This window comes from Solanum lycopersicum, chromosome 7 (assembly GCF_036512215.1).
Source record: "Solanum lycopersicum chromosome 7, SLM_r2.1".
NCBI classification, from domain to species: domain Eukaryota; kingdom Viridiplantae; phylum Streptophyta; class Magnoliopsida; order Solanales; family Solanaceae; genus Solanum; species Solanum lycopersicum.
The window spans coordinates 66957501-66984104 of record NC_090806.1 but is presented as its reverse complement, the minus strand read 5'-3'; the positions used below and the strand labels follow the sequence as shown (position 1 = coordinate 66984104).

General features: G+C 28.6%; 1 protein-coding gene and 2 long non-coding RNA genes across 3 annotated transcripts; 2 read left to right on the top strand and 1 right to left on the bottom strand.

Moving 5' to 3' along the window:
- Positions 1-3598: 3598 nt before the first annotated feature.
- Positions 3599-6061, top strand: LOC101247937 (uncharacterized). The gene is made up of 3 exons (XR_003247519.2): positions 3599-3732; positions 3896-3949; positions 5312-6061. It is a non-coding gene; the product is annotated as an uncharacterized lncRNA (long non-coding RNA).
- A 2357-nt stretch (positions 6062-8418) lies between these two features.
- LOC138337254 (uncharacterized) lies at positions 8419-9772 on the bottom strand. The gene is made up of 2 exons (XR_011210827.1): positions 9277-9772; positions 8419-8815 (listed from the first exon to the last, which is right to left on the bottom strand). It is a non-coding gene; the product is annotated as an uncharacterized lncRNA (long non-coding RNA).
- Positions 9773-22551: 12779 nt separating this feature from the next.
- Positions 22552-24095, top strand: GA2ox2 (gibberellin 2-oxidase 2). The gene is made up of 3 exons (NM_001247409.2): positions 22552-22952; positions 23038-23392; positions 23660-24095. The coding sequence occupies exons 1-3, from the start codon at positions 22591-22593 to the stop codon at positions 23909-23911; spliced, it is 969 nt and encodes a 322-aa protein (NP_001234338.1). The 5' UTR covers positions 22552-22590; the 3' UTR covers positions 23912-24095.
- The last annotated feature ends 2509 nt before the right edge of the window (positions 24096-26604 follow it).

Below are 26604 nucleotides of genomic sequence, written 5' to 3'. Positions count from 1 at the left end.
GTATTTGTTATGCTTACATGTGCGTTGTACCGTTTGATGTGATAATAAGTTTTATTTTCTTTTGCAGATGAAAGACTCCCAACCCAATTCAACACAGTATACTGAATGGATACTTATTGCTAAATATACGAGGTTGAAAATAATTATATATTATACATATTTATTTATATTAATAGCAAGAGAATGGGAGAGGAAGGAGAGATGTGAGCGGAAGAGAGGTGAACTATATATGTATATAGGTTAAATAATTGTATAATATACATATGTATTTGTATATTCTGGCGAATTATACATATACAAACGTGACTAATTATACAAACTCAAAGTCATCCCACGTAATTAATGTATAATGTTAATCGCGAGTGGTAGTTATAGCAAACTATAGCTATGATAAGTAATTAAATAGCATAAATTTACTTAGCTGCATAATTTCTCCAACTCAATAGATCAAGGCCCATGTATCCGTTAGCCCAGGCCCAGAAAATCGTAATTACTCAGGCCCAAATTATTCATTGTTTTGTTTGAATCTTTGATTCAGTTCATAAGCTACTTGGTTATAAAATTATTTTTAGTACAAAGTATTATATTTCAGAAGGTAAAAAGATTCGGTGCGAATTTAAATTAGTTGATCAAAGTTGATATTGAATATTGGGTAAAAAAAGATTTATGATATATGTTAGTATTATGTCTTGGACCAAAGAAAGCTAGTAATTTCTTTGGTCTTTCGTATTATATTCTACTATTTGAATTATTGGAATATACCAAAGAAAGATGTGTTCTAGATTCTATAGTTATGGTGGGTTGAGAAGAACAAAGAGATAATTTTTTTTTTGAAAATGGAGACTAGATTTTGGCACCACCCATTTTGGTTGTGGCTCGGGTAAAATTTTTGAATAAAAATATAAATAAAATCAGATAAATCATTTAGATAATATCACATGTCGATCCGTTAGATTCAAGGATGTATACAATCCAAAAGAATAAAGGTAAAGGCATATACAATCTTAAAGTATAACGAAGGGTATTAACACAATATTCATGATAGTTCGGAGAATAATTATCTATTTTAATTTTTATTTAAATTTATCGAAAATAAAGATTTAAAGATATCCCTCAACTTTCAAGTATGGCTTATAATTATCTTCAAATAATAGCTTTGGTCAAAATATTTGCACATTACTTTATTTCTTTTCAATTTTTAAAAAATAATAATCTAATTTTGGTTTCGGACTGGACAACATATTTGGTCTATAGTCAAAAATATTTTAAATATTTTATTATGTAGATATGAACAACAAAAAAACATTCAAAGTCTTCTTAGATTTGGTCAAATGAAGTTAATTATTATTTTGGTTATTAATTACAAACGGTCAATCAAAATTTATTAAAATTTCAAAAAGTCAATATCTTTTACATAATAGTCAACTTAGTGTCTATTTGGCTCAGCTTAAAAGCTGGTCAAACTGACTTAAAAGCTGGTTTTTGACTTATTTAACTGTTTGGCAATACTCAAAATAGCTTATTTTGAGTTTAAAAAAACTTATTTTAAGCCAAAAGTTAAAAGCTGGGGTAGGGGTGCTTTTTTTTTTTAGCTTATAAGCTGTTTTAAGTTGACCACATTTTTATGTTTTTTCCCTTAATATTTTTATACAATCTCCAAATTACCCATATAACCCTAACATCTCTTTCTTCTATTTTTCCCTTTTCACGTTTGACATAACAACTTCAGCACTTTTATCCAAACGCATAACTGCTTATTTTAAAAATAAGTTTCAGCACTTTCAAAAGTACTTTTTTAAAGCTGCTTTTATTAAGCCCATCCAAACGGCTCTTAATCTTTTCAACATCTCTATATAACAATGTCTTCCTTATAGTAGCAGAGATATCAATACTTACACCTAGCAAATCAAATTCAGTGTTGAGCTTTCTTGTTGAATTAATTAATCTAATTTCTTCAAAACACCTAAGATTCATGCCTATAAAAAGAAATGAATTCAGGATGGATCAAAGAACGATTCAACAAATGTTATTGATGTTATATTTTATGTTAAGTTATAATAGAGTTGAAGGGCAAAAAAATCTATCCAAATTTGAGAATGCGGAGTTAGAGAAACAACTAAAAATTTTGAACAAATCAGCCGTCAAAACAGTAAAGGTATTTTTTTTTTCAAAAAATTTATTTTGTTATACTTCTAATTGCAGAAGACATTTTATTTGATAATATCACTTTTATATTAGAGAAAACATTCATTTGTCACATGATTCTCGAGAAATGGAGAACATTCCCTTTAATTCCTTTTTTGAATGTAAACTTTTGTTGTAGTTGAAGATTGAGCAGGTAAGTCTGTTTTGATTTGTTTGTTTTACTTTTTCTTTTAATTTGATATGAGAAAAATGTTCTTTCTCATTTTTTTAAAATAGTTGATTCTATTTTTTCACATAACATGTTTAAATCACAAGATTTAAGAGAACTTTGATATATTCTTTGTATATTTATTTTAAGATTACAAGATTCTCAACAAAATTACCTTTTAAAACTTCATGTCAAATTCAATCAAACAAATGAACTAAAATGGATTAAGCACAATTTTTGCATTTGATTTTGCAAATTGGAGTCAAGGGCATAACAATGGCTTAGAACACATCTATCGAAGTATTTTTCATTAACATGTAATGACATTGATGAACATTTTTTCAACGAAAGTAGTATAAATGAATAAAATACGGACGAATGACCTAGATAAGTCTTTTCTCAAAGTTTGATAGAATATTTGAAAAAAAAATCTTTTTTATTTTTTTTTTAAAAAGCAAAGTAGTAGTATCACCATTTACTAAGAATTGTTCTCGTGAGTATGTTTTGTTTTTAAATGGTACATCTTGTTCTAACTTAGGTTACTTGTTTTATTAATTTTAATTGTTTACAGACTAAATATGGAGATACATACGACTGTGTAGATTTTTACAAACAACGTGCATTTGATAATCCGTTGTTGAAGGACCATAATTTTCATCCTAAGGCATATCTCTACTCTCTTTTCATTTCGTTATCATTTTGTTCCTATTGGATATGATATTATTGACATACAAGTAAACATCTGATTGAGCAGATGAAACCTACTTTATCTACAATCAAGAAAGTTTCAACCTTCTCATCAACAACTAATAGGTCATGGACAATATGGTCAAAAGATGGAGGATGCCCTTTTGGAACTGTTCCCGTTAAGAGAATGACAAAAGATGATCTTATAAGATTAACTCGTATGCCTCCTCCAGAGGATGTCACATTCAACGCTGAATATGATGTTGTAAGATGATTTATGCCAATTTACTTCTATATATCTTGCGTATTTCAAACGTAAAAATAAGTTTATTTTCTAATGCAGAGCAACAACAATAGTAGGTCAAATGGAAGATACATATCTTCACAAGAATATAAGGTGGTATATGGCTATAAAAATTATTTTTTAATGTCCATGTTTTATATAATGAGATTTGAAGTAATAAAGGAACGAGTTATTTTTAGTTTAATTTGAGTACTCTGTAAGATTTACTAAAAACAATTAAAAAAATATTTAGGTTGCAATAGCTCAAATTTCATATAATCCACATAACAAGTTTGCGGGAGCTGGAATGAAAACTGCTGTGTACAATCCTCAAGTTAATGGACAACAACACAGTGGATGTCGACTAAAAATTCATAAAGGATCAGATATCTTACAAGCTGGTTGGAGAGTAAATTTATATCAATTTTTTATTTCATTATTCTATCGTTTTGTGGAAGAAGGATGTGTGTTAATTATTGAATTTTGTGCTTTTAAGATGTGTATTAGAAAATTTGTTAGCAAATGCTGAATATTTAGTAACTATAATATAATATACTTGTTTCGTGCTTTAGGTGGACCCAACGTTATACGGGGATACTAAAACTAGATTTTTTATACATTTCCAGGTAACTATCTTTTTTATCATTGTGATTTCTCTTTTGAGTTCATTAAACTATTACATCTTTTAGGTGTGTTTGATGTGAATTTATAATTTTCTATATTTATCGGCTTAAATGTTTTGGAAATATTATTCAAATCAACTTAATTCCTTAAATTTAAGATAAATGTTTTTTAAAAAAAAGATGAAAAAAAATATTTTTCAAAAGCCTACGTCATTCTAATATTACAATATTTTTTTACCCTACCCCACAATCCGTACCCGACTCTCCACATAAAAAAATAAAAACTTATTTTTTTAATTTCAATTAATTTTTACCCTTTTCCCAATTCCTAAACCAACCCCCCTCCACTAAACAAAAACAGTTTAAAAATTCAAAAAATATTTCAAGCTTACAGATTTTTTATCTCACCCAACCATTATCACGCCTAACCCCCTCCCCCAACCTCCCACTCCCAAAAAAAATTTAAATTTTTTTAATTTTTGATTCTTGCTCCATCCCATACCCTAACTATGCAACCTCCTCCTCCCCCTCCACCCACACAAAACCCTCGTCAAATTTTCTTTTTTTTTTCGCCATTACCCACACCTAATCTCTAAACTCCCACTCCAATCATTTTTTAAAAAATCTTTTTTTATGTCACCCCTATCCATCCTGCCAACCCCAATCAATAAAGAATTATTTTTTGAAAATTATCTCAGAGTAATAATATTGATTTTTTACGTCATCCAACCGCTACCAACCCCCCGGTTAATTTCTTTTTAAAAAATAATTTTGTTAAAAAATATTACAAATATATAAAATTTCATTTTTTATGTCAAACTTAACCCTACCCCCACCCCCACATCAATTTTTTGAAATATATTTCAAAATTATAAAATTTTCTTTTTTACACCATCCCTACACTCAACACCCTCCCCCCTCCGCCTCCTTATTTTAAAATTTTGTTTTTTGAAAACTATTTATTGTTCTCGACATGAGTCAGATCTTAAGGTCGCATGTTGGAACGGTCGTCGGGATTCTGTTCTAGTTCGGGTGTCAGCGTCTGGTCCTAGATCGATTATTCGGGTAAATTTTTAAGGAAAAAAATATTTTTCTAAAGAGTATTTTCCAGTCTTAATAAAAAAATAAAAAATATTTTATGATAAATGTATTTCATTTTACCAACCAAATATTAAAAAAGAATTCTACTCACCAACCAACATGAGAAAATAACTTAGAAATCCACTTTTTTTTTTTAAAAAAAAAGAAAACATTATGTACTAAAACATTTTTCAAGAAACACATTTTCCTTCGTAAAAAACACACCTTTAGTTTAACTATCTACCTTGATTTTTAAGCATGTATGAGATATATCTGTTTTTGTAGGCTGGTAAAATTCAATGCTTCAATACAGTATGTCCTGGCTTTGTACAAGTAAATCATGACGTACCTCTTGATGGTTCATTCACGGATATTTCAGAACATGGAGGAGAAATTTGGAGTCTGAAAATATACATTAATCGGGTACATTTTATATTGTCTTTATTTTTTTTATTTAGAGTCATTGAATATTTTATACATATATAGTAATTATAGTTAGGAGATAACATAAATATTGTTATTGACAACTTATTATTATTATATTTTTTTTGAGAAAAGGACTCATCCGGGAATTGGTGGATTTCACTGAATGATGACTTTACGCAAATAGGTTTCTGGCCACAAAGTCTCTTCACTGACTTGAAAAGTTTTGCTACGAATGTTGATTGGGGAGGAGTTGTATATAGTCCACCAGGTGTACCAAAACCTCTCATGGGCTCAAGCTATTTTCCTATTGAAAACAGTTCCTATGATGCTTATTGCGATGATGTTGCAATTGTCAATGAGGAAGGAAAAATAATTGAAGTAGATACATTAGCCACACATACCGATAATCCGTACAAGGTTGAATTTAAACGACTTTCAAAAGGTGCAATATATAAGTATTTTGTTCTGTATGGGGGACCGGGTGAAAGTACACATGTTTAATAGGAAATAAATTCTTCTAAATCATGAAAGAAGTTGAAGAAAATTGTTCCTACTTATTCTATATACACCTTTAATTTGAATGTTATATTCTTCCAAAGAAATGCAAAGGAAAAGAAAGGAAAATGATCAAAAATACATCTCAATTTTTATTTATTTATTGATCTTGTCAGTACCATTAGAATCGAGTTATTTATACTCTTGTTGTCTATAAACTTGTCACCCGTATCCCTCAATTGGATGAAAAACTCCAAATCAACAAAAATAATTTAATTTTAATAAAATTATTGTACGATTTTAAAAAATCAAACTTGGCACAACTAATCAAATAAATATGTCCAAATTAACCAAATACATCACTCTATTTTTCACGTCTTTACAACATTTTTCATCCATTTCTCCTCCTCATCTTTTCTCTTCTAAAATTGCTACATATTCTATTTACTGTGCGACCTGTTTTTCATCCAAAATTGCTATTTGTATTTCTCATTTCCAAGGCATTTTTTTCACATAAACACAATAATTTACTCACTAAGAAAACAAACAATTAAATAATTTACTCAATAAGAAAATGATTAAATAAGTTCACATACTTTTTCACCTTAAAAATTGTGGTTGCACTAATTTAATCATATACATGCATGTATTAACTTTGTGTAAACACTTGATACATGTAAATTTTATCAATAAAATTTTAATAAAAAATCTCAGCGACACTAAGAAAATAATTCATGCCAAATGAAAGATAAAAATAAAAGAATATAGTAAAAGTAATTTTAAAGATTGAATAATTAATTTAGTTTGAAGATATTTTAATAATTTAATTATTTTAAAATATTATTTCTTGTTAAATTAAAATTAACAAGTAAAACTGTATTGCGTTGGTAAATATTTTAATTGGTTAAAGTTTTACTTGGCATCTATCCAAAAATTGTCAAATTCACTGCCGAGTCAGAAAGTGCCAGTATCATCTTGGATTGACAGAATGAAAGCAAATTGTGAGCTCTTTTACTTATGATTGCAAGATTTGAAAAAGCCTTAGCTTTCCTCTTCATCTCATCCTATATTTTGTTCTGTTAAATGTTCATTATTCTTTTACTAGTAGTAAACGTGTTTTTCTTAGTTTTATCTTTGTGAATGAATTGATCACTTCGAATTTTGCTTGAGGTTATTGCTTGCTAATTAATTCAAAAGAGGAGTTAAATCATTTTCTACTACTTGTTTCTTTGGTATGCTAACATATTTTCTTTCGATATTAATTGAGTTTAAGATTAGTTCACTTTAATCTTGATGCATTCTGTTTGTCCCGAACATCGAGTTAAATGAGTACAACTGGCTTTTATTTTAGAATGATGAAGTGGTACATTTGTTTGTCTTCTCTATTTCTCTCACTTTGTCAATTATGGTGCTACAATACTGATGTTTAGTGACATGTTATTTATGATTGTTAACTTTGTTCATATTGAACTTTGCAGTATTATCCAAGTTTAAATCGTTCAAGATGTTGCATGAAAGGCATCTGTATCCTTGTTTTGTAATTGCATGTGATGTGATAATAAGTTCCATTTTCTGAATGAGTCTCTGACTTGTTTCCAGTTAGCTTTCTCTTTACCTCCAAATAAATCTCGTGGGATTCTTCTCTCTACTCGGATCACCCCTCTCATCCTCCATACTGTAAAAGAAAAAGAAAGGCAACAGGAAAATCAACATATCTTTCCTCTTTTTTCTGTCTGCCAGAAGCCAACATCGTCATTGTCATTACCTTTCCTTTCCCACAGAACCGTTCCCGCTTGTTTTACGGTCAGTTGTCTGGCCTCATAAAAGCTGTTTTTGGGTCCCCACTGTTGGGTTTCTCTTCCATTATGCCCAAAGACTTCTACCTCTATAATTAAGCTGTTTGATGAAAGCCTCCATCAATTCAAGTTATATGATGGAAATGGGCATTTCTTGTTTTCGCCCAGGGCTTGCAATATATTGATTTTGATAGTCATCCTTCACTTTTTTGAAAATCTTTAGTGGAAAATATTTGACAATGGGATATCATTTATTTTCTTTCACTGTGTCCCTATTGCTGCTTTTAACATGCTGATACTCTTTGGGATTGGTTGATCATTCGGTCATTCTTTTACCTGTTGAACTTACGTTATTATGGTACATCACTTAATATTCCACATGATAGGAGAATGGCAGAAATCGAAGTATGGACTATAGTGATGTTGGTCCATCAGAAGATCATCGATGTGTCCCAGCAGTCAATCCCACAGCTTCTGCCTCATCTTCGTCTCCTTCTGGTGGTCTTGCTTGTGCAATTGCAGCCCTTATCATATACGTTATTTTGAGTATATAACAATATTCCATTGAACACTATGTGAATATACGTTAAAATTAAGTCTGTGTTTTTATATTCATTTATCTAAGCATATGGGTGTTTTTGTACTAGGCATATATTGAAGACGAGAGTAATAATGCGCACTAAATTCAGAGCATTTAACTGCTTCACACAATAAATAAAGAGGAATACACACATAAATAGAGTAATGTCTTGAAGTACTTAGGATAAATACAAACCCAAAAGGCAATAACCATCAAATATTATGACTGAAATAATATATACTTAGCATTATTGAATACAAATTTTTCAGTCGAACTTATCATAAAATAAGCTTAATGATTTCCCATCTCAACTTTACCAGTATCAGGCCTTTTAACTGCGACCTTTCTCCAAACCTTGACTAATATAAACATCATAATTAAGAAGCATATCATAATTCCGACGCCAAGGGCAACTTGCGAAATGGGGCTAATGTTGTACCCCTTGTCTCCTGAACCTGGCCGATACTCCAAGTCCTTTTCCACGTCCATTTCCTGCAAAAAAAAAAGGATTAAAAGGGTGATAACCTTTTTTCCAATTACATTCCATATATCTTGTGAAGAAATGAAAAAAAAAAATGGAAGAGCAATGCATGCATGTTGTATAGCACGAAAATGATTCATGAATAAGTTCATCTTGTTGCACAAAGCCTGAGTTAACATTGAGACAAGACAATATATGCATAGCAATATAAAAGGAAAACAAAATATGAAGTTATCAAACCTCCTCTTTTCCAGTTACATTCTATATATCTTGTGAAGAAAGGGAAAGAAATGGAAAAAAAAAATGGAAGAGAAATGCATGCAAGTTGTATATATGTATACGTACTAAGCATGAAAATGATTCATGAATAAATTCATCTTGTTGCACAAAGCCTTAGTTAACATTGAGACAATACAATATATGCATAAAAGCAAATGACACTAAAAAGAAGAATATAGATAAAGATGCATACACTCGAAAAGGAGAATCTCTTTATTATAATCAAAGAAGAAATATTTTTTGTTATATTAATTAAACTACTCAAAGAATTATTATTTATACACGCAGGCTCGACCAAAATGTCGAGACAACCAACTATAATATGTTTTGTCTTTAATATCTTCTTTTTATATATTTTTGAACATTTTATTGAAATTAATTTTAATTTTTGTAAAAAATGTCACGTCATTTCTTTGATATCTATTTTTTTGCTTGCCGTTTATTTATGAAAATAAATCTCTCTTATTTAAGTGACCTTTCCTAATATTGGCAATTAGTATCAAATAATCCTAATATAATTCAACATGGACGCATTTGTAAGTTACACGTCCTTTTCTACATATTATTTTGTCACATCGAATTTTTATATAACAACACTTGAACTAACAAAACATCACTTTTAATTAACTAACTAAGAATTATTCCTGGTTTCACATTTATATAATAATCTTGATTTCTAACAATGTAAGAGTTTTACAAGTCATTAATTCTTATAACTTGCCTTGGACTCAATATAGAATATTGTTATAGGCGTGTGAATAAATTTTTCATATTAAAAGTCGAAAAAAAAGAAGATGTTACGTGTATGCAAGATTAATCGTAACAATTAATTTTTAATCAAAACTAAAAAGCAAAGTAAATTATAAGGTTGTTGATTATGGTTAGGCTCCATTAGACAAAATGACAAACAAATTAACAACAAGACAAACAAAGATTAGATATTATTGAATTACTTTAAGGATTTAAACTAATCGAAGAAATAAATTATTTTAAGATTTCTTAAAATTAATGCAGAATGGAAGAAAAATATGTAGGAAAATCAAATCCCTAGCTAATATAAATCACAAAATCAAGATTCTTGGTCAACCAATTAGTGTTCTTAATAGTATATAATAGTGTGGTCCTATTTCATAATAATACTACAAAATGTTGACCCCAAAAGCAACAATTGTATCGCCCCCATAAACAAACAATTCTGAATTTTTTAAAGGCTTTTTAATATGTGTCGCTATTTTATTGGGTCACATTATTTTTCCTGCTAATACTAGAAGAATTTTAATAATTACAAAATACATGGCTTTACTAATACATATTATATTATATACGATCAAATCTCGATATATATAATAACATTTTACGATATATGGTTTAGATTTTTTTACGAATCTAATTACATGTTATATTTATTTTCAATAATATTATTTTATTTATTATAACAATAATATTTATTAGGGTGATATATCCTCTATAACGGTTATAATCAAATATTGAGTAATAATAATATTTTTATAATAATTATTGATCCATAATATTATGTACATACTAAATTTTTAATAATAACATTTTTTTTAAAATAGTACACGTATATAATAATACCTTACTAAAAAATTATAAAATTTTCAGATAAACATTATCATTAATATAATGGAGTTTGAAAATATATTGCTTGATACGAAAAATATAGAATGCGCGTGTCTTTATTTTTCATTTGCTTGCACGTTATAAATCTATATTTGACAAGGACAATTAACAATTTTTGAACATTAATTGTTCAATGGAAGATGACACAGGTTATATTTGAATTAACGTGCATGCAAAGTTAAATCTGAAAGCAATATGATTCCTTTTATTTTTTATTGTCTTTGAGTTGTTTATGGTTATTTATTTTTTACAATATAGATAGTTAATTTTCCATTAAAGATAATGAGATAATACTTTAATTACGATGTGCATTTTGAAGCTTCCACAAATTAAATGAGTTAAATAAAAAAAGTTGTAAGTTAATTTGCAATTTCATTGCACTAATTTATTAGGTGTGAATGAGATTTTTTCTTACAAAGGAGAAGGGGAAAAAAACACAATTTGCACCACTAATAGATTTAGTTATTTCTACTTTTTTCTAAGCAATGTTAATTTCTTGCTTTACGAAAATAATTTTATTCGAAGAATTAACTTGAATATTTTTATGACTATAGCCTTTAATTATAGAATAATAAAAATTATAATTTCATAAACATTTTCTGTTAACTCAAAATAAGTAAAAAAAATTATTTCTCCCACGGTCCACTTTTATTTTTCACGTTGCGCTTTTCGAAAGTCAATGTGACTAATTTTAAAGTTAAATTAGATTACATTAATTGGATATTTTTAACAAAAAATTTAAATATTCAAAAATTATATGAAAAGTACTATAATCTGTAATTTTTTGTATATCAATATGATGAAAAAATACATTTTTAAATATTAATTAAAATTCTTAATTTCTTATAATTTAACTCTAAAAATAGAAATCATGACAAATAATAGTAGACAAAGAAAATATTATTTTTACCTAAACAAATTAAATAGTAATTAAATTGATTTCCGAATATAACTTTTTTTTAAAAAATCTAGAAAAAACAAGGAAAGAGAGTGAGAAAAAGAGTAAAAAAAAGAAACAAAAGTCAAAGAAGACAATAAAGCATGAATCCACGAATGAAAATATAATAAAATAACCCCTCATAAATAAAAATATAATAAAATAACCCCTCATACAACTAATACTAATAGTACTTAATAACATTTTTTATCTACTTTAGTGTAGCTCCAAAATTCTTAAAATTAGATCATCAGAAGCATCAAATTACACACATGGATTACAAAAACAAGCCCTCAACAAAACAATTGTAATAAGAGTACGTCCTTTATTACAAATGTAAAAGTAGAATTGACTACTTACACTATATGAACAAATTTATTTTTCAAATACAAAACTACAATTCAAGAAAGCACAATAAAATATGGGTGTGCAGAAATCGTATCGACCAATAAATCAAACAAAAAAAAAGATATTTAGTTATTGAATTATTGGGTTTTTAATGGGTTTATAAATATATCAAATTATTAATATTTTATCAACTTCATACTAGGTTTGCAATTGTAGCTATTTGATTTTAGTTTTAATTTTAGTCTTGTTGGACTATTTCATATTAGTTTTAGTTTATAATTGTAGGTTGTAACTTTTGCAAGTTTATAAAAGTTTGTATATATTGATAAACAGTTGAAATATACGACGTACAGGTCTTGGAAAATACATGCGTACATTTTGAGAAAGTCGATTTCTCTTAAATTATAAGATTAATTAATTTTTTAAAATTTAGTCATTTTTTACTATTATATATATTATATATTTTTAAGTAAAACAATATAACGAGAAAGATTCCTACAACTTTAATAAAATGATAGACATATGTTGCAATACAATACATTGGTTACTTTTCTTAAAAGTTTTTTCGATGGATAATAACTTTTAAATAATTCAATAAAAAGTTTTAACAAAAAAATGTACATGACATCACATCAAAAGGTTCATGGTTACCATAGTGCCACGCTACCAAAGTTTGAAATATGTTAATTCTTTGTTTTAATTTATATTTGATTGATTTTTTTTAAAAAAAAAAGAATTTTAAAATTGGTGATTTAAAACAAATTATAGATATTTGTGTGATTATATATCATCTCATTAAGAGTAAAAATAAATATTTTAAAATTAAATTATTACTAAATGTAGAAATGTATGAATATTTTAGAGGCTAACTAAAAATAAACGTGTCAGGTAAATTAAGACGAAAAGAGTAGTGCATTGCTATTGTATCTTATCAAATCGACTTGTAAATTATGGGGAGTAGCGCAGAGTCGTCATAGTCCATAGAAAATTCGAAATTAATAGTTTATTAATTTGACTCAAACTCACTATTCTATATTTATAATTTAAAAGCAGCTGAACTAAAAATTTCTAGTCCCACCTTTGATAGTTAATGCATCTCGGTACTATTATCTATACATTACTTTACGTCTCAATTTATGCGATAATATCTAGATTTTGAGAATCGATAGTTAGAGTGTTTGAGGATAACCACTAACCTAGGAAGTAGGCTTAGATTGTGAAAGGCATGTTTTACCACCAAACATGTGATACTTCCTTATCCAAACACTATAATTTTTCGTGCAAATTGTTGAATCAAAGTACATACAATCTTTGATATCTCTTGTCATAGTGTGATCAATAGATATTAGATTAGATTGGATAGGCAACACTTCACCAACTAGATTTGCCATTAATTTTCTTCCCATTTTTAGTGAACAATTTGGACCTCTCTTTACTTGCTCAACATACAAATATATCTTCTTGCCACGAGCTACTGATTTTTTACGAGACGTTCTTCTTATTCTCGAGAAAATAAAGAGGTGAAATTTACTTATCCTCGTTATTTACGTTAATTTTTACTGTGTGTTATATATTGCTATATTTGAATTAAAACGACTCTGTTTCTATCAGAGGAGTAAAATTTGCATACATTCTATAAAATATGGTTAATTTACATATATTTTATCATTTTCAAAATTAATTTGTGCAATTAAACTTATTATTATTATTATTATTATTATTATTGAAAAACAATTGATAATAAATTAAAGTGAAAGAGTAATTGAAACTCTTTTTAATTAATCTAACTATCTAAGAGAGACATTTGATATTTGAGATATCATCAGGTCATATCACTAATCAATCCTCCACAATTTAATTCTTCATCAAATTGTCACCCACAATATTATACCAATTTTGTATACATGATTTAGAAATTAATAACTATCTAGTATTATATTGACTACTAAATTTTCTGAATGGCGATGATTAGTGCTGGTAATTTAAGTCTATTTTTTAATTATTCGTTTATTTTTTAAATAGCTCTTTAAATATAGATTAAATTATTTTTTTTAAATATGGGTAGTATTTGGGAATATACCCATATTTTACCTATTAAAATATGGGTATATTATGGGTAAATTATGGGTCAAATATGAGTATTGCAAGTTTTCTTCAAATTTTTAAAAAACTTTCTGTTATCAAGTTTTAGAAGCGATTTTCAAAATTTTCATATATGGGTCCCCATTAATATTTCAACTCTCGACCTCCACCCCACGCTTTAAAAAATAAATTAATGTTTATTTTTAAAATATATTTTGAACTTCAAAATTTCGTTTTTTCACCCCCACCCTCGATCCCTCCCCCAACCCACCTCCACACCAGCCCCTCAACCCCCAACCCCACCCCGCCCCCCAAAAAAATAGAAATTTAAGTTTACTTATAAAAAATGTTTTCAACTTCAAATTTCATTTTTTTCATTTCATCATCGTCCCCCATCACCTCCACCCTCACCCCTACCCAATATAAAATTAAGTTTGTCTTAAAAATTTCAACTTCAAATATTTATTTTTCACCCTACCCTGAACCCATCCTACCCCAGCCATCGTCTCCCTACCCCCAACCAACCTTACCCTTCAAAATATTAAGTTTGTTTAAACAATATTTTTAACTTCAAATTTTTTTTACCCTACCCTGGATACTTCCCCTCCCTCGCTAGCTCCCTATCAGCCCCCACCCCACCCCCACCCACCCCAAAAAAAATTTTAAAGTTTTTTTTTTACTTTTGTAGTAAAATAAAACTAAATGAAGCATTTTCAACAGCTTTCATCTAAAAAAGACTAAAATATTTTCTTCAAATTGAATTCTTAAGTAAAGAACTATTCATTCATAAAATATGAGTAAAATATGGGTAAACTAGTATTTTACCCAACCCATTTTTACCCATATCAAATATGAGCGGGTTGAATGATTACCCATTTTCAACCCGTCCACATTTAACCCAACCCGCCCATTTGCCACCTCTATTGAGGATATAATAACAATTAATAACTGGATAATGAAACTGACCAAAGTTATCCCAATATATACGTAATACAACAACCTATTAATTAAACTTATGTTGTTGTAAACATATGTAGATAAATTATGTTTGGTCATGTCGGAAGCAACGGCAGAACTACGGTGATGTCAGGATATCTAATTAGATATGCATCCTATATTGAAAAATTACAATATATATCAAATATTACTTTATAATGATATATTTATTGTATTTTCGAAAATCCTTAGAACCAATGGAGACTTGTAGCGCAGTAACAAGGATATGCAATGTGCTCTACATATATAGTGCCCAAGTTTGAACTCACGTAGGATAATTTATTTTCGAATTTACTATCTAAAGTTTGAACATTCTTGGTGAAATTTTTATTATGTCACTAGTTAGAAGTTAAATGTCTTATTGACAACAAACTATACATTGACCTAGTCAGCCATGACTACCACCTATTTTTGGACCCCCCAATACACCCCATGGCCCATTTCATATTCCTTCACGATTACATAATTTGATCCTAAAGCAATAAATTTATAGTCAATTTTTTTTGGATTTTTTAAAATTGTTATAGCAAAAGTTTCAATGGAGAAAACATAATATAAGTAGATAACCTAATACCCAAAAAAAAAAAAAAGGTCCCAAAAGAAAATTTACATTGTATATGTAAATCATATAATATGCTGTCAATTTCTTTTTCAGGTATATATAAGAGACAACGAATTCTCTTAATTAACTTTTTCTATATATATATTTTATTTTATTTTTTAAAATCATCAACAAAAAATCTAATAAGTCATAAATACAATATCTACAAATGGGACGGAGTACCACAACAATAAGTACTACGACAACTCTTTGTCATGATGTTCTAAATTTAGTGATAGATTTTGAATACATTGGATGTGAACATTAAAGATTGACAAAATCTTTCTACTTTTCATTATTTTTTTAAAATCATTCTTCAAGTTAGTTGAGCTGAAACATCACTTTTTTTTATCTGCACAAAACATAAAATATAAATAATACAATATTTGAGAGTAGTCAGTTACAAACGTGACAATTCGAAGGAGGTGCAGTGGGGGGTGGGGTATGTGAAACTTTCCTTTTTGACCAAAATTAGAAGATCATGAAAGGGACTAAGGGGGGTCTCAAAGATTTATCAACCACATTTTCATTCAATGTCCCTTGTAACTTTCTTTAATATAATCTACGAGTTTATATATTATTAAAGAGAAAAATTAATTATTAATTAAAAAATTTATTAGTTATATAAGCGATTCAACAATGGTTAAGCGATAAAAATCTTTTGATATTCTCTGTTGAGTGTTGATCATGTCTCTGATAAAATAGTCATAATTTTTTACTACAAATTCTTATTAATGTAAACTTGATGACATTATAAAAAAGACTTATAGGGCTTTAATTAGATGGAACATATGATACCTAGCGATTGTTTATATTCAAAAAGATATGATTGTTTAAAATTGTCCAATTGCATAAATTAATGAGAAAATTTTAATCAAAAGAAATGCTTGAACATAGTTCACTGTATATCTATAAATGCTTGAATGTTGTCAATATTTTTTGTCAAAAATTATTTATATAAATATTAAAACATTCATCATATATCTATAAATATTTATATGTTAATTTGATTATTGTTGTATATTAATTTTAAGATCAATGTATATATCAATAAACATTAAATCTTGAATCATCTTCTGCTGGTACTACTTTTTCTTTAATAAGTATTTTTTTAAAAATTTTTTTGAACATTTTGTGGAAATTAATTTGTCACATCATTTCCTTAATATCTTTTTGGCTTGCCATTTATGAAGAAAATGTGCCAAATAAATCTCACTTATTTAAGTAAGGTTTCCTAATAATTGCAATCAGTGTACGTTGCGGTATCAATCAATCCTAATATAATTCAATATGCACGCATTTGTAAGTTACACGTCCTTTTCTACATATTATTTAATCACATCTTTATATAACAAGACTTTTGAACTAACAAAACAATCACTTTTAATTAACTAACTAAGAATTATTCATGGATAGGAATGGTCAATGGTTTCACATTTATCGATAATCTTGATTTCGACATATAACAAGAGTTTTAGAAGTCATTTATTTTTAAAACTCACCTTAGATTCGATACATGATATTGTTAGGTGTGAGAATAAAGTTTTTCATATTAAAAGCTAGAAAAAAAGAATAAGCTACGTTATACAAGACTAGTCATGATAAATATTTGATATATGGCTAAAAGTATATATTTATAGCACATTATCATAGCGTATATCTAACTCATAATTATGTTGATACATCGTTATTCGGGATGTCTTTACATTTGTTACAAGTTCTATGTGTAAAAGAGTTCTCGTTCGTAAGTCTGTGAGCATTCAAGCCTGTCAAGGACGCAGCCAAGGGTATAAACTAGAAGTAAATGAAAGATTGTTCCTGAGAAACGAAGTCATAGGCACATAGGTTCAGCGCTAGACCGACTATACTTCTCATATGTTTTAACTTGGGTGGATAAAATTACGTGGTATTTGCTACTGATGGAATGTGATAAATATCACGTGAAATTAATTGAGGTGCGCGAAAACCAGCCCTGTCACAATAATCATTTTAAAAAAATAAAAACCTGCAAAGGACGTTGATAGTTTTGCAAATGGTGAAGGACAAAAAAGTGTTTAAAGTTGAAAAGAAAAAATACATTTATTTTTGAAAAGATATATTTGATTCATTAAGTAAATGTTAGCAATTTCAAATTAAAAAGTTAACAATATTGATATTTTAAAATCAAACTATCATGACATTTTACAAACTTTTATTTTCCTACCAAACACACCTTTTAAGTCATGTCACACACTAAGTAAAATGTCCCAATACACTATGATAAAAATAACTTTTAGCGACATTAAATATTGACACTAATAAAAAGTGTTAAAGTCTTTACCAACATTAATTTAGTGTCATTAGAACCAATATCGCTAAAGACTTTAGGAACATATAGAAAGAGTGACAATTGCCGCTAAAAATACATATTTAGCGGCAATTAAAAATTAAATGTCGCTATAGAAAGAGTGACAATTGCCGCTAAAATTACATATTTAGCGACAATTAAAAATCAAATACCGCTATAGAAAGAGTGACAATTACCGCTAAAAATACATATTTAGCAGCAATTAAAAATTAAATGCCGCTAATGATCATTTTTGTTGTAGTGACACAAGCCTCATACTCACTACTCCTTTTTAAACAATAATTGTAAATAAAAATTTGAACAAGTAGCTTTTATTAGTTGGAAAGACACATTATATAATTTTCAATGTCTAATTAAGCCCAATTCCATCATTAATAATATTGTTGAACCAAAAAGTTCAATTATCATTTGATGATATACCTTTACCAGAATTAAATGATTCATAAGTATAGAAAAATCAATTAGTTGCATGTCGTACTCACTTAGGTCTCAATCAGTCAAATTCCAATAAATAAAAAAAATAGGTCTTTTTTTCTTCTTATATACCGTTTTAAACATAAATTATATCATCATGGTTTAATAGTTAAGATTAATTTAATTCAAATTACTAAACTTCTATATATTAAAAGTGGTGTAATGAGTCCCAAATGTGACTAATTTCTGTTCTACCATAAAGAGAAAAAAAGAAAGATAAAAAGAACATCTACCGGTGACTGAATTGGTACAATAAAAGATATTTCATAGAGGAGACCAGAAATCGATTATCTTCCCCAATGCTCTCTAAATGGAGTCCGTCGCACTAAACATACATCTCAAATATGGTTTAATTTATGAGTTATACATGCACAAAAAAAGAGTTTATGATCTAGTACTCATTCAAAGAATAAGGAAAAGATTTTTTTTTAAAAAAAGGGTCAAATGCCCCTACACTATTGAAGTAGAATATACACCCCCTTGTTTGCATTTTGTCACAAAAATGCCTCTATCATTAACCAAATGAAACAAGTATATATGCCCTGAAACTATTGAAATAAACTAATTATACATTTCATTTACTTTTTGGCACAAAATATCCTTACAATAACCAAGGTGGAGCAAATATGCCCCTCTCCACTCACATACTTCACATCAAACATATTTCAAAAAGCAAATGAAGAGTTTCACATCAAATGTATAACAATGAGTTCATAAGGTAAACAATATCAATTCAACATAATATCCTCCACTTAATTCGCTACAAAAAAAAAATACATTTTTTGATCGCAATAAATATATATAAATTTACAAAAAAAATATGAAAATCTTATCAACATCAATTAAATATTATTGAATTTAATATTGTTTTGTTTTAAGAATATTTATAAAACATAATGATTATCATTAATTAATATACGCTAAAAATTATTTTCCTGTAACGATATTATGATTCATAATAGAATAGTTTTGAAAATGGAGGGATGAATTTAGACAAATGGAAGATATATTGGAGTGGAAAAACACTAATACTGGATTTTGAGAATAACAATGTTCCACGTCAGCTCAAGGGACCCACAGTGTCTAATCATATTTTCATAAACAAATATCATAATTTTGATGGGTATAAAAAATGAGAATAATAATTTTATGGATACTATGAATGTAATCGACGAATAACAAAAAGCTAATGATATTATTGATAAAATTTATTGGTCTCTCCTCGATAATATATAAAAGTGTTGACGTGACACTTTTATGTGGTGGGGTGTGCTTTTTAACACGTGTAGTTTTGATTTTAACAATTAAAAAATAACTCTTTTTAATTTATATAATTGTATTTAATTGAATATATATAATAAAAAATGATTAAAATTATTTAAAATAGATTAAATATATTCTTACATTATATATCGACTAAAAAAATCCTTCTCTTCTAAGTATTGGACCACGCTTACCTTTCCATTTAACGAAAGAATTATATGGCATCCATCTGTATATCAAAATGCCACATGAATATTCATCCACACGTGCACGCCAACATAGAAACCCTAATTTCACCTTCTTGTTTTTTTACCCATTTTTCATTCTTTCACTAGTCTCAGTTTCACTCATTTCGTTCCATTATAAATCTTTCTTACCTCTTTTTATATGCTTTCACATTCATTTCAGTATCATAATTTTACTTGTATATATTTTCTAAACATGTGAATTCTTAATCTCTTCTTATATGCTTTCACATTCATTTCGATATCATAATTTTAGTTGCATGTATTTTCTAAGTATGCGAATTCTTAATCGGCCAGTATTAACGTATGACCTTTAACATGTTTAATTCTTCTTCTTCTTTTTTTTTTTTTTGCTACAAACACATGTTAAAGTAAAGAGTAAATAAACTATAAAAATATAATTTTAAAATATATGATATTTTTGAATGAGAGCATTTATTTTGAAAATGAAAAGACAATGTTTAATTGGTGATGATGACAGAGCATTAAATTTGAAAAAGATAGGAAAAAAACAGGAGAATATGGGAAGAAGAATAGCCCAGAAGAGAAAACATGGGGAAGGGGAAACCAAGGGATCCCATCATCCAAATGGATTTGACTGACTACTCAGCTGAAGTTGACTCCTCCTCACTATGGACCATCACCAAAATAAATCTCCGACATAATACATAAACGAGTCCTTACAGATCAACACATGTATCCTATACAGCATAATAAAAAGTCAGGTAAGACATGAACAAAATATTTAGACAAATGATATTATTATTTTATAGGTAATTTTGAAAGTAATTACTTTTTATGCAGCATTAACAATTTTAGAAGGTGTCATATCAAATGCCTACCAATGTTGAATAGAAAAAATAATTTAAAGTTAAGGCTTACTTAAAAGTCATAATCAGTGGATCAAATCTTGCTAAATTAATTAATTAAATTAAATATAATCTGGGATTATTTAATTAGTTGAGTAAGTAAACGGAATACATAATGTGAACTTGTTTTTAAACACATTCTTTACGTCCTAAAAAGAACACAATATCTTTTTCTTGGGAAGCAAAACATATTATAATAACTTGATTCATAATAAGTAAAACGTTAAAAAAAAAAAAATACATGCTGAAATTCATTTTTATTTTTTTTGAGTTAGGACAGTGGTGATAATGAATTAATTTCCTGCACATGTTTTATTTTGAGAACAATTTTATTAGTTTTAACTTTTAAGTGAATATTCAGAGAGATTCAGACTAGAAAGTTGACATGAAAAAGTTGTTGTGGGGCTCAGAATTAATCTTTATGACATATAACTTAAATTGAGATGAATATAATATATATAAATAAGTTATGATCGGTTATATAAATATGTTATAGTATAAAATGTATAGATGTGTTATATATATTTAATTTGTTGCAATTGATTAGACCAAGTGTATCCCTTTACTGTACCTATAAACTTCTATTTGATCTGACTATTAAAAATGTGGCCCTTTCATCTACCACTTAAATAGCTAATCAATTATTTTTGGAGCATTTTTCACTCTCTTTATTAATTGGCAAATGATTTAATTAGGAAAGTGTCATGTTTGATGTGTTGATCTGATATATTTTTCAAAAAAATCTTAATAGAAGTGTATTTAATTGAACTAATCTTATTAATGATATTTTACGACTCTAAATTTGACTCCAACTATTATTAATTTATGTAGTTAATTTAATATTAAAGGCATTGTGAAAAAAATATAAAATTCTTCATTTGTTAAAATGGATAAGAGTATGTAAATTCATATGGTTTAAGAGTTACTTTAGATTGTTTCTATCGTCTTACTATTTATAGGAACACATAGATTGGTTAATATAGTTATCGTCATTTATTTGCATAAAATCGATTGATTTCATATTGGAAGTCATATGTTAAAAACTATACATGTTGGCAAGTGATGATATTTCATATAGAACATACATGAATGCAAAAAAGTTTCCTCCGAAAATATGGTGCGAATTAACTAAAGTAGTGTCATTCAAAACCGTTCGCCGAAAATTTTAGATATTTATGGTAAGCTAACATCGTTTGGACAATAATATTAGGAAATTCTTACAAAAAAGCAAATAATTTGAGGCCGACTAATCAAACATTACGATAATCTAGATAACTACAAAATATAATGTGAGTTTTCAAAAATAGCTATTTATTATCAGAGCTACAATAATTTCTACAATTCGCTTAATATCACTAATATAACTCAAAAACAATAATATCTAAATGAAGCAATAGGATCTCAAAGTCCAAGACCTCAACGACAAATAAAACCAATTATTTACGTAGTTTTTTTATACCTTATTTTTTTTTTCCCTTTTTGATAACTCAAACTTAGGATCTTATTGAATATAGGGATTTAATTGCTTAGCAACTTACCTTTTATCACGTAATTTATTTACCAGTTTGACACCCTTACGTAAAATCCTGCGTATGCTCCATAGTGTGGAGGTGGGGTTTAGGACTCAAAATTCCCTATAAATACTCATCCATTCCTATACATACAACCAAATACTTGTCAACCTAACACTTACCAAAATCAACCATGGTGATCTTGTCCAAACAAACCTCATTCTTTAATGGTGTTCCATTGATTGACCTCTCTAAACCCGACTCCAAGAACCTCATCGTTAATGCCTGCGAAGAATTCGGATTCTTCAAAATCATAAACCATGACGTTCCTATGGAATTCATAAGTAAACTCGAATCCGAAGCCATCAAGTTCTTCTCCTCTCCCCTCTCTGAGAAGCTAAAAGCAGGGCCTGCTGATCCTTTTGGCTATGGCAATAAACAAATTGGAACAAATGGCGATTGTGGTCGGGTCGAACACATCCTCGTATCGACAAATTCTGAATTCAATTACCAGAAATTTGCATCTATATTAGGTGTCAATCCAGAAAACATTCGGTAAGACACTAAAACAGGGGAAAACAGAGTAATTTCATTAAAGTCCTGATTCGTCAATTCTTGATATTTGTTATTGTAATTGCAGGGCTGCGGTTAATGATTATGTTTCAGCAGTGAAGAAAATGTCCTGTGATATTCTTGAAATGTTGGCGGAGGGATTAAAGATTTATCCGACGAATGTTTTCAGTAAGCTTTTGATGGACGAAAATAGCGACTCCGTTTTCAGGCTGAATCACTATCCGCCATGCTCAGAGATTGAACGATTGAACGATAATAATAATGATTTGATTGGATTTGGAGAACATACTGACCCACAAATCATATCGATATTAAGATCCAATAACACTTCGGGGCTCCAAATATTACTGAAAGATGGACACTGGATCTCTGTCCCACCTGATGAAAATTCTTTCTTCGTCAATGTTGGTGACTCATTGCAGGTACATTGTTTATTTGCACTTTATGTTGTTGTCTGGAGGAACTTTCTTTTCTTTTTATTATTATCGTCATACAGTAATAATAAACCTTATAAGGTCCCAAAGCGATCAACTACACCAACACAAAACTAATAAATGTAAAATATGTGTGTAGGATTCCACACCTAAAATGTCATATGTAGATATTTGACTCTGACACAAGAATCAACAACTTATTGTTATTGATATAGGGTCTAAATCCTGAATTGTTCGGTTTGATTTCGATCGCAGGTTATGACTAACGGAAGGTTTAAGAGTGTGAAGCATAGGGTATTGGCAAATAGTGTGAAATCAAGATTATCAATGATATATTTTGGAGGACCACCATTGAGTGAAAAAATAGCACCTTTGGCATCACTAATGGAAGGAGAAGATAGTAGTTTGTACAAAGAATTTACATGGTTCGAGTATAAAAAATCAGCATATAAAACTAGATTGGCTGATAATAGATTAATACTTTTTGAAAAAATTGCAGCCTCATAATAATTTTATTTTTGGTATCTAAAAGTGACAAAGTCCCACCATGTTAGGAATTATGGGTTGTCAAGATGCTCATTGTGGGCTTACAAAAATAGATGATTGGATTCCTATAGATAGCAAAATTTGTATTTTCTTATACTGTTTTGTAACTACCACTCTTGTTAATCATAAAAATTAATTAGTCTTTCATAGTTTTTGAATCCACTTATTCATCTACCTACCAATTTTTTGTGGGACACTTTCAAATATAGGAATTTAACAACTTTAATATAGGCAAAAATAACTAATGTTTACCCTATTTTACATATATTTTACTATAACCCCATGCACCTCTCTTTACTCCACCCTGTCTGCCTAGAAATCGAAAAGTGCATGTTTTGGCTTTCAATAGATAGTGAAACGTTATTTATAATGTACTAATGCTATATATATAGATCGTAAAGACTTTTTTTTAGCGTAAATAAAACAAATTAGTTGATCAAGTTCATCTACTTTGAAATAAAACATCAAGAACGCGATACAATACAAGAACAAGATATTCTAATGACTAATAGTTGTTTGGAGATTTTTTTTAATATCTTTTATTCTCTGCATAACCTTCTTTTATAGGTCGAAAAATTGAACCGTCACCACTCACCTCAATGTAAAACGACTACATGCTTGAATATTGAATAGGCTATCTCATAGCATGTGCTTATACTCTAATGCCTTTTGGCTTGTGCAGATCATTATGACTTTCTCAGTTTAACTACAAAAACAGAAATTACATATGTTCATTATATATGTTAGATATGAAAATCATAAAGTGTAGTACTCTCTCCATTCTATTTATGTGACACGTTTAAAAAAACGACATATTTTATAGTAATATAATTCTTAAATGATCTACAATTATATATCTATAAAGGAGTAATTCATTGTGCGCTTTTTGACACTGAAGAATGTGACGAGAGCAAATGTTAGAACTAAAAAGTAGATTTAACACAAATCTCTAGTCTTTTTCGAATTATAAAAATTTCTTAAATTTAGTGGTTATCAGATATATCTCGAAATGTCTTGATAGACCTTATTCGAATACATCTTGTACATCCCGATACAACACATAAAGTAATGTATTTGACTCATACACTACATAAAGTTATGTAGTCGGCTGATACATTGCGTAAAGTAATCTCCAGATATATTGGGTACATCTTGATACATGAAAGAAAATTTAGTGTATGTACGAATAGTGTACTTATTTTGTGGCTCTGGTATTTCTACTGCTTAACTTTACAAGACAGAAATTACAATAAATTGGTCACATGCTTTTTTTGCTCAGCTAAAATATGATGAAACAGAAACAGAGTTGCAGAGTAACAAGGCCAGAGCCTGGACCAAATCTAATTACCCACAAAACCTTGAAACTACAAAGTGAAACCAGGGTCTGGCTGACCAATTGCGATGAATGATTGTTTGATTAAAGTTATGCAAATATTATTATTAGTGGTATTGAGATTAATTATGAGAGATATATAGTTAGTAATGTAGGATGTTAACAATACATATAAATTGACTTCTTTTTAATGGTCCCTGGAAGTTTCGCCTTTTTTTGCACCTTTGATTACTCGAAAAAGAGGGGTGCACGTGCACTGCTAACTTCAGAAAAAAATCATTTACATATATATTGAGAAATTGATAAAAATTAAGGTATAGTTAATCATGCACTCATGAAAAACGTAGGAGTAAAATAGAGAATTCATGAGATCAAGGTTTGTATCCAGCTAAAACCATTATTCATCATATGCACATAGCTGAACTAAGATAATATTAGTGCATCCAAAATCTTCAAATCCTTAGTTTAGTTAGCGTGTGATGTCGGATACACCATTTTATCGTATTAAAAAATGATTTGTCGAAAACAAAGGAGAAATTGACACAAAGACAACCTCAATATATATGATATGATGGTGAAGACAATTATACAACTCAGCAAGAGTTAAGTGTTTTATTATTAATTATTACTATTTCCATAAACTCTAATCTCAAGGTCTTTCCCTGACAATATATCATCAACACTAGTTGAGAAAAAAGGTGATGAATTCACCCTTTCGTATTCATCAACTGGTGTTGTTGGGATAGCTGCAATATTTGGTACTGTGATTATGATGATTTCTGTAGATGTGTCAATTAACCAAAATAAGTCCATAGTGACTAGGATGGATATCTCGAAAAATAGCAATGCAATGACAAGATATGCAAGTTGTGTAAATAAACAACCTTCATGATTCCATTTTGATTGGAAAAATAATTCAGATATACAATCTGACACAAAACGGAATTCCACCAAATATATATATTACTCATGTTTTTTTTTAGAGGTCGATCGTTTGGTGGAATCTATAAGAAAAACTCTAAATGGAGTATATGCATTGTTTGGTTTAGTGCAATAAAAATAGTATGCATAGCCATACAAAGATACTTTCCGCATTTATGGTGGAAAAGAAGTAAACGAATTTTGAGGGACAATTGAGTCTTTAACAATGCGAATACATGCATTAAAATCATTGTATTACTAATACGTAGAGATTCATGGTATTAGAAATGAATACCTTAATACACAATAGAATGTAACATAAGCTGGAAAAGAGTACTAAATAAGTTACTAGTAATACACAAAGTTAATGCATGCATTATTTTTTCTAATACACTCGACG

Bases quoted from the DNA above. Each gene is read 5' to 3' on its own strand.
- GA2ox2 (NM_001247409.2), top strand. From the start codon at position 22,591: ATGGTGATCTTGTCCAAACAAACCTCATTCTTTAATGGTGTTCCATTG. The intron at 22,953-23,037 runs GTAAGACACTAA...TTGTAATTGCAG, and splicing joins GTCAATCCAGAAAACATTCG to GGCTGCGGTTAATGATTATG. The intron at 23,393-23,659 runs GTACATTGTTTA...TTTCGATCGCAG, and splicing joins ATGTTGGTGACTCATTGCAG to GTTATGACTAACGGAAGGTT.